Consider the following 15897-nt stretch of genomic DNA (forward strand, 5'->3'; position numbering starts at 1 on the left):
AAAATACTATCACAATCCAACCAAACTAGAAACCAACCCTGGAAAATATAAGCAGCTACCTAACTCTGTTCTAGGAACCCAGTAAATCCCTGCCTCTCCCTTGCACTCTTTCTGAATATTTTCTACATCTCAGTCTTTAAATGACATAACAATTTTCAAATGCATGCTACAAAGTTTGGTGCATAAAGTATATTCAATTAATTCTCAAGTAAAAAAATTATACACTTTCTCTGTTTCTAATGGATTAACAGGAGATGATATTTTTCTAATTTTTTTATGCACTAGAACATATCTAAATTTGGTGGGCAAACCTTGAAGATATTCCTAGCAGCATATGTTAAAGAGAAAAAAATCTAAAAATCATACAGATTGGCCAAGAAAGGCAAGCTAAACTGAAATCCATTTCTTCAGACATTCACAGAATGGGAAACTGTGTAAAGAGAAACCAGTCTTCTGTTGTTTTTCATGCACCTTAGGAGTCTGTGTGTGTGTGTGTGTGTGTGTGTGTGTGTGTGTAGAACTTTAGTGAGACATTTTAGGAGCCCTCCTGCCTGCAGGAGTGAGAGCAAACAGGAAGCTCTGCCAGAGATGCCTCCTCACATTTCACTTCTTTTCAAGACCCACTTATAAATAAAGGTCTCCTGATTGATTAACTTTGATTTTCCGTGTTTTCCTTTTCTTCCACAAATCTCCTCACCAATGAAGCAAGAAGGAATAAAGCTGGACCTCTCGCTGCTCAGAGGCCCTGTTTTTGGTTGATGACAAGGATGTCTCCCAGCAAGTTCAGTCAACTGCTTTTCTTTCATGAAGCTTGAGACTTGCGGAGGATAGGATGTGGAGATAATGAAAACTAAAGCAAGATCATTTATGTAGTCACCAAATTCTCACTTGTTTTGGCTTCCTTGCCTATTTCAGGCCCCTAGCCTATCAAATTGTCTCATGAAAGGGAAATTAACTGATAACCTCTAACATGAATCCATTTAATGTGTTAATTGTTTACACCTGCACTGTGCTGTTATTTAAAAATGCTACTTCATTTACACTGGAGAGCAGCCTTGGGTAGTACATATTATGATCCAAATGTGTACATGAGAAACTGAAACTTGGAGAATGAAATGACTTTCCTACTGAAAAACAGAACCGATACTGAGCACACAGGAGTTGCTTCCTTAGTTAACGCCTACGATACCCACATATGACCCCTTGCAAAGACTGGGAACATTTAAGTATGCATCTTTAATAATGCAAGACTAAGCCATGTGACACCAGTGGAAAAGATGCACTCTTAACATTAGACAAATGGCCTTCAAATCTTGTTTCTTTTTCAGAGTTGTGGATGCTATTATTTTGGGGTCACATGCCAGAGTATTGGCAAGTGGGCGAGATCACTGTGTGTGGAAAGGTCATGAATGTCAGAATGACTCTCCTGACATTTTATCCTTCCTGTTATTAATGTCATGACTGAAAAACTAAGTTGACCTCAGACACACTCTCCTATTGGTTAAAACTGGACTTCCTACTCACTCTGTTCCTCTTTTCTTACATAAATGCGCACACACAGGCGCACGCACACACACACCCCACACATACTGTGGTTAATTTCATCTCTCCTCTCTAAATGTATCCTGTAGAAGAGTGATAAGATTTGGAGATTTGGAGTTGGCTTGACCAAGAGAGTGACGTCCTTTAAAGGCCACATAATCCAGCCAAGTTCACAGGGAAATCTGCACTTGAGTTTCAGACATAAACTCAATCAATAATAATAAATTGGTAGTTTGATTTTCCATTCACCATATGTATTATGCATTTTGAAAGCATAGTGTTAAAAAGAAAAGGTTAAACCAAGGTAAGATTATAAAAATTCTGTTTCCTAGGCCACAAATACTGTTAGCCTAACAGGTTGACTTCGTATATTAGGACACATTTTCTGGGAACCTTTAACAATAAACAGACCGATCACAATTGAACAATCACAAGGGGGCAGCGCTCATCAATTGCCTGATGTAAATTAGCAAGTCCGACTTGTACCCGGGAGAAGGAAGCCCACACATTAGCTGTTTCTAGCTCCCTACTTAACCCAGTATCTATACTGTTAAGGTTTGGATACCGGGTGCCCCCCAAAAGCTCCTGTGCTGATGCAGGAGTATTCAGAGGCATGTTTGGATTATGACAGCTACAACTCAATCAGCCACCTTTGCTTGAATGGATTTACTTGGTGGTAACTATAGAAAGGTGGGGGTATGCCTGGAGGAGCCTGGGACAGCAAGGGCTGTTCTTCCTGTGGCCCCTCCTCCTTGCTCTCTCTGCTTCTTGGCCCCCCAAGAGGTGAGCAGCACTCCTCCACCAAGCCCTTCTGCCATGATGTTCCTGGGCCCAGAGCAACGGAGTTGGCCAACCATGGACAAAACTCTTCAACTGTGAGCCAAAATAAACTTGCCCTCCTCTAAATTGTTCTTTTCAGGTATTTTGGTCATGGCAACACAAAGCTGACCGACATATTGACCCTCAAAGAAACCATTATTTTTAAAAAGTCATTTAGGGATGAACTCAGCTACTCTGGGTAACTGTAATGCTCTAATTTTTGAAAAAGTTATTTACTAAGAATTAAAGAGATATAAAAGTGACATATATCATGAAATATGTCACATTCTACTCTAAATATCACTTTCATGTATCTTTTCCCAAATCTTTGATCTATATGGTCAATCTCCTATTCTCTCAACCAAACCTACATTTCTCACTCTCAGCCCTGAATCTCTACTGGGTCTTGAGAAAATATCAAATTGCTGTCCCCAGCATCTGCCACCAGCAGGATGTAAGAATTCTGATTTTCCCTCATTCTTGGCAACATATTTTTCCATATTGTTACTATTCTTAGTATATTAACCTTGTAAATGTTTTGCAGTATGTTATTGTGGTTTTAATTTGCATTTCCCTAATGACCAATAATATTAACCATATTTTCCCACATTTATTGGTCATTTGTGTGAAAATTGTCTGTTTAAATCCTTTGCCCACTTCTTAAACTGGGATGTTTGTTTTTTAACTGCTTTTTTTTTTCATTTTCAATTGACCCATATCACATGTTAATGGTTTCAACACCTGTATAATGGTTACAACACCTGTTGTACAATGGTTTCAACACATTGTATAATGATTAAATCAAAGTAATTAGCATATCATTCACCTTTAACATTTGTCCTGTCTATGTGGTGATAATTGTAGAGTTGTAAAAGTTTTTTGTATATTCTGAATCCTAGATTCTTATCAGACATTTGTTACAAATATGTTCTTCCATTTTGTGGATTGTCTTTTCATTTCTTAATAGTATCTTTTGAAGCATATAGTTTTAACTATTATATTTAATTTATCTATTTTCTTTTTAGGTTCTTTTTATGAACCTGACTTTTTTTTTTTCCTTCAGTACTGAGGATTGAACAGGGGGGAACTCTACCCCTGAGCTACATCCCCAGCCTTTTATATTTCATTTTGAAAAAGTATATCACTGAATTGCTTAGGCTAGAGACTATAGAACTTGGGGTCCTTCTAACTCATCCTTCTCAGCTTATCAGTAGCTGGGATTACAGGCATGTGCCTCCACACTCGGTATGAACTTAATTCTTTAAACCTCTGTAAAACACCTATAATGATAATAATAGGAGTAGATAACATATTTTGACAACTTTCCACAAGATATCTTTGTTCGCATATTATAACCCTTTTCTCTGGTGTTTCTATTATCTCTGTTTTATTAATAAAGAAATTAAGGAACAGAGCAGTAAATTGCCCATGATTAAATAATAGAAAGAAATAGATCCAATAATGACATCAAAAGTATATGACTCCAGAGTTACTAAATAAATATACGACTTGATCATCTCACTCTTCAAGGGCATTTTGTCAATATAATATAACAGCAATGAAGAAATTTTTGCATGTATACATTTGCATAATTTTATAAGTGATTTTGTAGAATTAAATACTAGAAGTGGAATTAATAAACATAAGAATAAGACATGTTTTAAATAATTTTCAAAATAATTTTTTTAAAGTATCAGTTTTGTCCACTCCCTGTAACATAACAATAGTATATTTCTCAGTTCTTGCCAAACATAAAAAAGATTGTTATTTTTTGAACCAATCAAATTAGACACAAATATCTTATTTTAGTTTATATTTCTAGTATACTTTTCATAACTTACACAAATGGTGCATAGTAAAAGAGTATGAGTTCTGTAAACTTTCTGCCTGAGTTAAACTCTAATTTAGCGGTGTGACCTTGGGCAGGTTACTTAATTTCTTTGTCTATCACTTACACCATAATTTAAATTGTAATGTAATATTATGTAAATAATAAGTAAAAGTGAGGGTCATATTGACCTAATATTTGCACTGTAATTTGTGTGACAATAGTGCCTTGAATATAATATATTTTATGCAAATATAACTAGTGTTACTCTATAAATCTTAGCCATTTGCCCTCAACATCTGTATTATAATCTCTCCTTTCCTCAACTAATATGAAATACAATTTCTACTCAATTCTGTATTGTAATATATGTAGATCTATGTCTTCATTCAAGTAAATCTCTATTCTTTCAATAAATTTTGAAATTTTCCTATAGGGTTCATATATATATATATATATATATATATATATATATATATATATATATATAGAGAGAGAGAGAGAGAGAGAGAGAGAGAGAGAGAGAGATTCATTTCTATTTAAATGCTTTTGTAGTAGTATATTTTATATTTTTTTCAAAATTTTTCTTGTGATATTTAGAAAAACAATCTCTACTACAAATTTTCTATCTAGTAAGATTACTAAACACTGATTAATTTAAATACATTTTTAAAAATTATTTCAAACTCCTACAAATACAATAACAAAAAAAATAAAAATTTGATTTGTCTTTCAAAATTTTTATTTCTTTGGCTATTTTTTAAATCAACTTATAATGTACCAGGACCTTAAGTAAAATATTGAAAAGGAGTATTAGTGGGCTATTGTTTATATCTCAAAGGAAAAACTTTCAATATTTTACTTTTAGGTTTAATATTTGTTCCAGCTTCTTTGTAAGCAAATGTCCTCAGATTAATAAAGTAGCTTTTTATTTTTGATTGGTTAAAAAAATACATACATAATTGATCATGATTGTCCTTTTTAATCAGTTAAGGTAAGGAATTACAGTAAAATTTTTATAATGCCAAACAAAGATTCACTTGCATTTTGGGAATTGAACTTAATTTACTCCATTTTTCTGTTATCTTTTTGCCATATGTGCTAATATTTGTTATAAGCTAATATTTGTGTGTGTGTTCTCAGTGGAAATGATATGAAATTTTCTTTTCTCTCACAATTCTTATTAAGATTTGATCTCACTATTTTTCTCAAGAACGAGCTGGGGATTTTCCCTTTCTTTATGGTCTCTGAACAACTTATGAATTATTGAATGTACAGTATTTTTGTTGAAGCTATTGCGACCCATGTTTCTTTGCTGAATGACATGATGGAAAATTATTAAGTTGCATAATGTTTATATAAATACTCAATTTCTTTCAGAATGAATCATGTTAAGGTTTATTTTACTTGGCATTTATTGACTGTCATCTAAATTTCACATATCTATCCAGATATTCTTCTCAGTCTGTCCTTATTAACTGGTTACTCTGTGGCATCCGTGGCTAGAGTAATGGTATGAGTTGACTGTGAATGAATTGTTATATCCCCTTTATTATTTTTTGATGTTTTTTGGGTTTCTCTCTCTAATCAGTGTCATTGCAGATTAACCAATTTTATTAGTTTTTTTTTTTTTTATCCATGTTTTGACTATGTTGATAACTGTATTGGAAGTTTCTTACCTATTTGAACTCCTACCTTACTGCATACAACCTTTTTTATTTATATTTATGAAGGAATGCTGAAGCCAACAGGTCAGAAAAAGACTGCCATTGACAGGTGGTTTATTACTCACAGTTCCCACATGGAGAAGGGGAGCACACCACACCACCCAGAAAGCATCAGGGAGAGAAAGCAGAACAGAGTTTGGTCAAAGGTGGAGAGAATGAAGGGAAAGTCAGGAAAGACTGGCTTTCCAGGGAATGATCCAGCAAGGCAGAGAAAGCTGGCTAAGCAGATTTAGGGTTGACTCGTTGGAATCATTTCAGTGGGCGTCAAGGCTACCCCTAGTTGTCTGATGCCAGCTCTGGGTGATTAGGGAAACAATGTCTCTCCTTCTAAGAGCCTGACAAAGAAGGCAGTTTGGAATATAGGTTCTGGATTCTCATACATAGGAAAAGAAACCCATTTGTAACCTTTTTTGTGAGAATAGTAGCTTAACTCTCCCATGCTAAAAGAATATTTATCTGAATTTTATGTGTTTCATTTACACATGGAAAGGTTTATTGCATTGGTTTGCTTTGCAATCTGAGTATCTCTTCTGATTGTAAATGAGATGCCCTTGTCCACGTGTAGGCATTAATTTTCACTTTTTTGAGCTCTCCTTAAATCTCAGAGGTCCCTAGTCCTTAGAATCCCAAAAGGCTATAAATACTCTCCAGTCCAATTATAGGATATGAGTTGGCATATGAACATAGAGTGGGCTATTTTCGGCCTCTTATTTAAAACATTAAGGTGTGGACATCTAAGCGTCCAAATGAACCCTTTGAAACGTGTCAGTACATATTTTTCCAGTCATTTAATCTTCCAGGACAGATGTCACTGCTTTACTATTGGCTTTCTGGTCCTTCATTCAACATCCAGAAGTCCTAAGAGACTCAGTCATCGAACTCAAAGTCACATGTCAGCATCCTTGATTTTTTGGACATAAGTAGGTAAGTATATATTCTTTTTCAGTTACTACCTGACGAAAGAAACATTTTTCATAAGATTTCAAATTTGAAAAAACTTGCACACGTAGTTTTTATTGTTCTGAAAAACTATTTTGCACCAAGCTAAAACTTTATCTCCTCTTTTCTTGTAATGAAAGAAGCCTCCACTCTAAGTACACATACACATAGAAATACAAATAGACAAAAAACACATCTTAATATATTGAATAGGAAAGCTGAGGAATAAGAAAAAGAAGTAAACAATGGGTAGAAATGCTTTCAAGTGTAGATTTTGCTTTTTAATGAAAGATGGATTTTGAGAAAAATTGAAAATTTTTGAATAGATAAAAATCATGGTATGTGAGATATCTCATCAACACAAGGAAAACTAAGCCACACCATCATTTAAGTATTTAATTAAAATCTATTATGTCCCAATACTGTTGCACAGATCATTAGAGTACATTGCATGTATCCATATAAGACATTTTATAACAGACAAGAGATGTCTGTAGAGATAAATTAATTATACACTAATACAAGGATACTACTCATCATATAAACATAGTTTTAACATCTCTAAGTGTTATGAAAAGAAGAGCATCTCTGCAGGTTCTAGCAATCAGGGAAGGTTTACTGGAGACATACACATGAAGGGGATTTGAGTGTGGAAATCACATATATGTGAAACAGCTTGAAAAAGGTATACAAATAGTACTGTGATTGTGACCTGAAACAAAGGATACCTTGTATATCACCAAATTCTTGTTTGAGTCACCAAAAGTAAGGTGATGATTATGTTGAATGCTGTTTGATTCATAAAACTGTGGTTGCAATTAAATAATATCCTCTTGGTCTTCCTCACCTTTGAGTGCATTCACCAACCATACAGTTGACTTACCTACTCTCCTACTCTTTTGACCTGTTTTCTTATCTCCCTAATTTTAGTATGAAAGAATAAAGCTTGTACATGTATTATAAGATTTGATGATAGCAAAGAAATGTGTCAAGCATATAAGCCAGAAGAGTCAGAAATGGTAAGATTATTTTTTTCTGAACAAACATTATGCAATTACATTTTTGTTCTTTAAAAAAGGTACAGGGCAGATAATATTCTTTCAAGGTAAATAAACAGTGAAATAACAACCAGGTACAATGGGAAACACCTGAAATCCCAGCTACTCAGGAGGCTGAGGTAGGAGTAGTTTGCATGTTCAAGGGCAGCCTGGGCAACTAAGTGAGACCCTGTCTCAAAGTAATAATAATAATAATAATAATAATAATAATAATAATAATGATAATGGTTGGAGATGTAGTTCAGTGGTAAAGCACCTCTGGGCTCAATAAAAGTAAGGAAAACAAAATACATATTTTGTTCCTGTACTTAAAAAGCCTATACTCTGTAAAAGAAGCCAAAACTACAAGGACATGAATTCAATTTAACATGTTAAATAAAACAATGAGGATGCTCTTAGGTTACCATGCTCAGGAGAGAGGTCATAGTATACTTGCCTTACCTGAGAAATAAAGACAAAAACACTTGTGGCATCTACCAGATTGTTTGGATCAAAACGAGGTAGCTTACATGAAGGCATTTTATTTTCTGTAAAGTCTGATATAAGGGAAAGAGTATTGTAGCAGGTGTGGGGAGCTTTCTAAGCAAATGAACTATGCCAGGCATGATTAAAGTGAGCACGCACAAGTGTGTCCTTTGGGGCAGCTCTTTCCATTTTTTTAGCTATGCATCAAATCATCACAAGGTGCCCCATAAACAGGTACAATGTATACATGCAACTTATGTACATGTACAATTTATGTATCAGTTAACATAAAATTAAAACTCAAAAAAATTAAATAACATAAAATAAAGTAGCCAACAAGTCGGGAGATATTGAGTAGAACCGATACTATGCCTGATTTCTCCTGAATCTCTTACACTAATTGTGAGAGTAACTATGCTTAGGACTTTGTGAGGAGGGAAGTCCTAGACAGTAAGATAATAGGAGGTTTCTGAGATAATCTGTTTTTGTTTCCTGAACACTAGCATTTTCTGGCTATTAATTGCCATAAATTCAAAGTGCATTCTATTTTCTCTTCTTGCATTATCCTAGCCTAGTATTTCCTGCTCTGCCTCCATCCCAAGTATCCTCAAGGCCTCTTGTTTCACAGGGAGGAATGCCCTAGCCCTGGGACCCATATGTTAAATCTGTTCTGCTTCCCAAACTCCATAAACACAGAGCACAACTGTAGTCAAATCGGGTAAGAAAAGTCAAAATCTGGAGAACCGAGAACCCCTTGGATGAGAAACAGAGAGAAACATTGAAGAGCCATTGATTTGACCAATTCTAAAAAGTCTACATGTTCCAAAATATCACATGCTAAGCCTGACAAGGTAGCACATGCCTGTAATCCTATCGACTCAGGAGACTGAGACAGAAGGATCACAAATTCTGACTCAAAATAAAAGTTTTTAAAAGGCTGGGTATTAGTTCAGTGATGCAGCAGTTACCTAGCATGTGTCAGGCCCTGGGTTCAATGCCCAGTGCCACAAAAAAAAAAAAGAAAAGAAAAGAATAAGAAAAAAAAAATCACACTGAAGTCCATATATACATAAAATTATGATTTACCATTAAAAATAAAATAAAACTTATTTTAACAAATATGAAAAATGATAATCTTTTAACCCTACATATTTAAATTTCTTCACTTAATTAAAATAAAGCAAAGAAGTGCAAAAAAATAGAAAACATGAGTCAAATGCAGGACAACTTTGTTCTGATTCAGAGATCGAGGGTCTTCTAGCATTGGGATAGCAAATATCAGATGTTTTCTTCTCAAATATTTTGGTAATGGGTGTGAGAGATAAAGGTAAAAATGGTTAAGAAAGGGACTGTGATTACTATGTGTGAAGCACTGTTTCAAGCATTTTACTTAATTTAATTCTTCTTCTTTGTGAGACTCTATTATTATTTATGTTTTACAAATGGCAAAAACCAATCACACTGAAGTTCATAGGTCTAAAGTTGATCAAGGCAAGGTTCCAACTCCAATCTTCTAGCTTCCGAGCTCAGGACTGGCGTCATGGTACTCTAGGGATAACTAAATGGGTTGTGATGGAAGGGAAAGAAATCATTGTGCTAGGAGCCTGGACATGCAAGAACACCGGAGAACTATACAGGACAAGATAAATAATTTAATTTTTTAATTTGCTTATTGAAGCTAATATTCTTAACCTATTAATCCTAACTTTTCAATTCTGTATAGGAAGATAGGACATAATGGGTTAAACAGGGAAATGTTTTCATTCATTGAATAGTTTTTAAAAAACATGTTAAATGGCTCCTTTTAACTTTTCGCTATTTCTATAATACAGGATCGGTTCTCCTATTGTACAGAGTAACCGTTTCTTGTAAAAACAAACAAAAAATTACCTGAAAAATCATCTTTTTATCTAGAGAGGTTGAGAGAAAAAGAGAGTAACCTTCCAAGCCTGGCAATATACTTAAAGTCGAGGCACTGGGAAAGTGTTTATATTCTGATGACCTTTGTCATTGTCTCCCCTAAATCCACTCACAGGAACAAGTCATCCCGATGCGAGGTTTCAACACAACCACCGTGGTGACCCACTTTGTCCTGGTGGGCTTCTCCAGCCTTGGGGAGCTCCAGCTGCTGCTCTTTGTCATCTTCCTGCTCCTGTACTTAACCATCCTGGTGGCCAATGTGACCATCATGGCCGTCATCCGCATCAGCCGGACTCTTCACTCTCCCATGTATGGTTTCCTCTTCATCCTTTCATTTTCTGAATCCTGCTACACTTTGGTCATCATCCCTCAGCTGCTGGCCCACCTGCTCTCAGCCACCAAGACCATCTCCTTTGTGGCCTGTGCCACCCAGCTCTTCTTCTTCCTTGGCTTTGCCTGTACCAATTGCTTTCTCATCGCTGTGATGGGATACGATCGCTACGTGGCAATCTGTCACCCCCTGAGGTACTTGCTCATCATGAACAGAAGGCTAGGACTGGGGTTGGTTTCTCTATCAGGAGTCACTGGGTTATTTATTGCTTTGGTGGCCACGAACCTCATTTGTGACATGCCTTTTTGTGGTCCCAACAGGGTCAACCACTATTTCTGTGACATGGCACCCGTGATCAAATTAGCCTGCACTGACACCCAGGTCAAAGAGCTGGCTCTCTTCAGCCTCAGCATCCTGGTGATCATGGTGCCTTTTCTGTTAATTCTCATATCCTATGGGTTCATAGTTAACACCATCCTCAAAATTCCCTCCGCCGATGGCAAGAGAAAGGCCTTTGCCACGTGTGTGTCCCACCTCACGGTGGTCTTTGTCCACTATGGCTGTGCATCCATCATATACCTCCGGCCCAAGTCCAAGTCAGCCTCAGACAAGGATCAGCTGGTGGCCGTGAGCTACACAGTGGTGACTCCCTTGCTTAATCCTCTTGTCTACAGTCTGAGGAACCAGGAAGTAAAGAGTGCCCTGAAAAGAGTTCTGACAATGCCTAAAGCTACCAAGATGAGCTAAGGAAAGAATTTTTAAAATTCACTAGGAAAGTCACAGAAGAAATGAAAGTTTTAAAATCTTTCTCTGACTTTTTGGACACTAGTTGAACAGTTCTTCCCCTCCTAGAAGGAAGCAAGTCCATTTCCTACATTGTCCAATGCCCGGTTCAAAAGGGGAAAAGAAGGAAAGGAACTCACACTTGACAAAAAGAGAAAAGGTGAGAATCTTTTGAGGGAAGACACAACCAAAAATGAAAATCAAGCCAAGAATTACTTTTCTGGTCAGATAAAAGAAAAAAAAACTCTGAGGTGGTTAAAAGCATTGTCAGGTCATGGCCATTAATATAGCAAATTCACTCTGTACCAGGTCCTGTGCAAAGAGCTAAAAATCCCCAAATTCTTCTTTGAAATGTTTAATATTTTTATTTATTTATTTATCAGTACTGAGGGGGGGGGGGGGGTTGATCCAGGGTCACATACATGCTAAGGCAAAGGCTCTAGCACTGAGCCACACCCCAACCCCAAATAGGAAAAATCAAGGTAAATAAATTCACAGTTGCCAGGTGTGTTGGTACATGCCTGTACTACTAGTGGCTTGGGAGGCTCAGGCAGGAGAATTGTGAGTTCAAAGCCAGCCTCCTCGGCTTGCAAGGCCCTAAGCAACTCTGTTAGACTCTTTAAATAAAATACTAAAAAAAGGGCTGGGGATATGGCTCAGTGGTTAAGCACCACTGGGTCCAATCCTTATTACCAAAAAATAAATAAACCCATAGTTTTTGGTGGTGGGAGAGCAGCAGGTAGGTTGAAAGACAAAAATTAAAAAAAATTATAATGCAAGATATTCTGATCTATTAAAAGGATATAAATAAATGTTTATAAGAATCAAAAAATGAAAATAAAATGAATCTTTATTCCTTCTGAAAGGTAAAAAGGTTTGGGATAACTGGGATGAGAAGAAAGAAGAGAAAATTTGAAGTAGATTCTTAAAGAGAGAAAAAGATTTGAATACTAAGAAAGTGAGTTTTTCCAGTGGAAAAAAAAAAAAAACATTAGTTAACATTGTAGATTTGTTGATTTTTAAACTTTATACTAGAATTTTATTATGCTAATTAGAAAGCAAACTTTACATTTTTGCTTATAGTTGTGCTTTATTTTTATGTAGTGGTATGTCTAAGTCTGTAAGACAATATAATTGTATTTAATAATGAACTAAAAACTGTTGGGAAAAGTATAAACTGCAGCCATACCCCAGAGAAAAAACCCCAACATGGCGCCTAAGCACCTCTTCTTCCTACCTTCTTCTTTTCTGCAGTGGCGCGAAAAGTTCCCTCCCGTGTGAACTCTCCCGCCAGCGCCAATTTCAAATCTCGCTGGCGGGGAACCTTAGCCCCAATGAGAACTAATTCCTGGGCTCCGGAGCTGATATCTGAAAGAACTTGCCAACAAACGGGTTGCCTGCCATTTATCTAAGCCCTACCATCTCCCCCTTAGTTCCATATAAGCACACAGCTTTTTGCAATAAAATTGGAATTCTCCCAGCGAAGTGTCTTTGCATGGGGAATTCTTTCAAAAACTCCATCATGACACCCTCATGCTTGATGCTCAAATGAACAAAGCACTCTAAGGAGGCAGACAAGGCCACCATCTTTCCACAGACCATAACTGTGATGGCAGTAATGCAACACTCATGTGAATCTAGCATTTTTAAAAATAATTTGAATATAAACATTGAACAGAATTAATTTTAAATCCTAACTCTACTCCTTTCAAGCTGTGTGATTTGAGACATGGTATTTAAAACTGTTAAAACAGATGAGTCTTGAACTTTGGGTTTTGTTTTGGTTTTCCTTTTCAGAGAATATGTAAAATATCCAGCTAATATAGAGCTTTTTTTTTTTTTCCTGCCCAACAATCCAACTCATATTGGAATAAAACCCTGTGAATTGTTAAAATGATGTTGCATCACACAAATGAAAAACTGTATTATGCTTGACTGTGTAACTGAAGCCAGAATCAGGCAATCAGGACAGATAGGTAAATTCAGTGAGGTTGGATCAGGAAGCTGGAGACTCCCCCCTGAGGGACTGAAATGCCTAGGAGCCCTTCCTCCACCCCATCGAGGTATAAACTGCCTCTGCTCCAACCTGTTGCTAAGGTAACTTGGCCCAGGAATGCCCCTCCCTCCAGGGAGCTTTAAAGTTGTCAATTATTTTATCCTGGGCTGCTCCATCTGCCCTTTGCCCTTCCATCTGCTTCTCACCTTTTGGCCATACCACCCAGCACCTCTTGGGTCTCCTCAGGGACACAGGAAGGAGAGAGATAGGGGGAAGAGAACAGGAGAAGAAAGGAATCCTAGGACATATAAAAAGGGCAGAACACCAACTATGGCCCCCTCCTTTCTCCCCGGAGAAGTCTATGTTACCCCTTTTAAAATAAATCCTGCTTTATCCGCTTGCCTCCGCATGCTTCTCTAGTGTTCAAACTTCAACATGTAGGGGAGCAGGACTCAGCACTGATGATTGGTGTATCATATTTTAACTGTGAAAATAACATATAAACAAGACAATATGTTACATAACATATTCAGCAGCATGTTCTATTCCCTCTGTAAAGTGCCTGATTCCCAGAGCGTAATGAACACACATCAAATAGATTGCTTGATAATATGCCTGCCTATTTCACCTCTGACAAGCCATAGCACTTTTTTTCAAAACCCTTTATAGAAATTGTATTTATTATTCTATTTATTCTACTTGTGAAATTTATTTATTTTTTTTTACTATGCTGGCACAAAGATTATTTGTTACTTACTCACCTAAGGCAAGTGTTTGGGAAACGTGAATTCAGACCAAAGAAATAAAATCATAAAAATCTAAAAGTGTGATTTATTTGAATTATTTTGCAATTGTCTTCAAGTTCCTGCTTGTTCTTAAATCAATTCCCAGTGCTGCTAAATAAATAAATTTACCAGAATTTAGGGAATGTATTGTGGGTGGACTTAAGTAGGACCACTCTGAAGAACTCCAGTCATGTAGTTCAATACTCAAAATAAAAAGCCTTATATGTATATAAAAATATCAATCAATATGTGTTAACATGTGTAGTTCAGTGTTTTGAGTTGCAGCAAAACGTTTTCATTATACAAAAGTCATCTTTTTTGATTTTCAGCTCAACCATTTTTTTAAAATTAACCAACAAATTAACCTGACTTTGTAAGATCAGATGAGAGGGTTTCTATCATATGCTTTCAACCATTAAAAAAAAGATATATATATATATATATATATATATATATATGATGAGAAAAGGATATAATATACAAAACCAAAGTTAAATGTGCTAAAGTGATGAAGAACCCAGAATTAGATGGATAGTCTGTATAGATAGGTAAATTGAGTCAGGTTGGATCAAGGAGGGCGATTTTGAGTGAGTCCCTCAAGTTGGAGACTGTCCCCTGAGGGACTGAAATGTTAATTCTTTCAGAGCCCTTCCTCCACCCTTATCAAGAACCTCCCCCTGCTCCAGCCTGTTGCTAAGGTAACCTGGCCCAGGAGTTGCCCCCCCACACACACTACAGGGAGCTATAAAGTTGTTAATTAATGTGTCCTGGGCTGCTGCATCCTGCCCTTCCCCCTTCAGCCCACCTGTTTCCCACCTTTCAGCCATCCCACCAAGCATTCCTGGGCCTAGTCACCTATGCAGGGAGGAGAAAGATAGGGGAAGAGGGCAGGAGAACAAAGGAAGCCTAGAACATATAAAAAGGGCAGAACACCTCGCTTCTAGGGATACCAGGACACCAGCTATGGACCCCTTCTCCCTCCCGGAAGAAGCCTATGTTACCCCTTTTAAAATAAACCCTGCTTTATATGCTTGCCTCCGCATGCTTATCTAATGTTCAAACTTCAACATGTGGGGGAGCAGGACTCATCACTGATAACAGGCAGTATCAATGAATGTGCCGTTGATTAATTCTATCTTAAAAGTTATTTGAAGTCTTATAATCTTATGAATTGCTGTATCACTCAAGGTGCATGTGCAGGGGCACCTCTTATTTTTCCAAGTTTTCACTCCACCCCTCTTGCCTGGTTAGCAAGAAATTGACTGTTTCCTTCTGAAGTTCTTTAATCCTGGAGTTTTTTTCAGAAACCCTGGGGATTTACATATTCAAAAGGGATTCAGAGTGGCCTCCACACCAAAGCAGAAAGGGGCTGGTTACTCTGGGCTGCTGTTCCTTCCTGTCACTATCAGGGCTGTCCCTAAGGGCTGCAAGGCAGTGCACTTCATCCAACTCTCTACAGCAACATTCCCAAGTGGCATGGTTCTTTGAAGGTTGTTAACTTACTGCTTTCAGAAAAAAATGAGATTTCTTCACACAGGCACTCCTCAGATGGAAGCCCTGCCCCTCTTTAATTACCATCCAGAGCCGTGTCCCCAACCACCATCCATTTCAGGAATACTGAGAATTTTTTTCTGCTGTGCAGGTGTCTCAGACATCAAGTTACACCATTCTTCAAAGGCAAAATACCCTTGCAACTCAAGGGCT

The 15897-nt window shown here is 36.9% G+C and overlaps 1 protein-coding gene across 1 annotated transcript; it reads left to right on the forward strand.

The window, feature by feature from the left end:
- The first annotated feature begins 10428 nt into the window (after positions 1-10428).
- On the forward strand, positions 10429-11376 carry Or10t2 (olfactory receptor family 10 subfamily T member 2). Its single transcript, XM_027920206.2, has one exon. The coding sequence runs from the start codon at positions 10429-10431 to the stop codon at positions 11374-11376; it is 948 nt and encodes a 315-aa protein (XP_027776007.2).
- Positions 11377-15897: the final 4521 nt, after the last annotated feature.

Source organism: Marmota flaviventris, chromosome 10, assembly GCF_047511675.1.
Source record: "Marmota flaviventris isolate mMarFla1 chromosome 10, mMarFla1.hap1, whole genome shotgun sequence".
Classification (NCBI taxonomy): Eukaryota; Metazoa; Chordata; class Mammalia; order Rodentia; family Sciuridae; genus Marmota; species Marmota flaviventris.

Excerpts from the sequence above, each read along its gene's own strand:
- Or10t2 (XM_027920206.2), top strand. The coding sequence starts at position 10,429 with ATGCGAGGTTTCAACACAACCACCGTGGTGACCCACTTTGTCCTGGTG.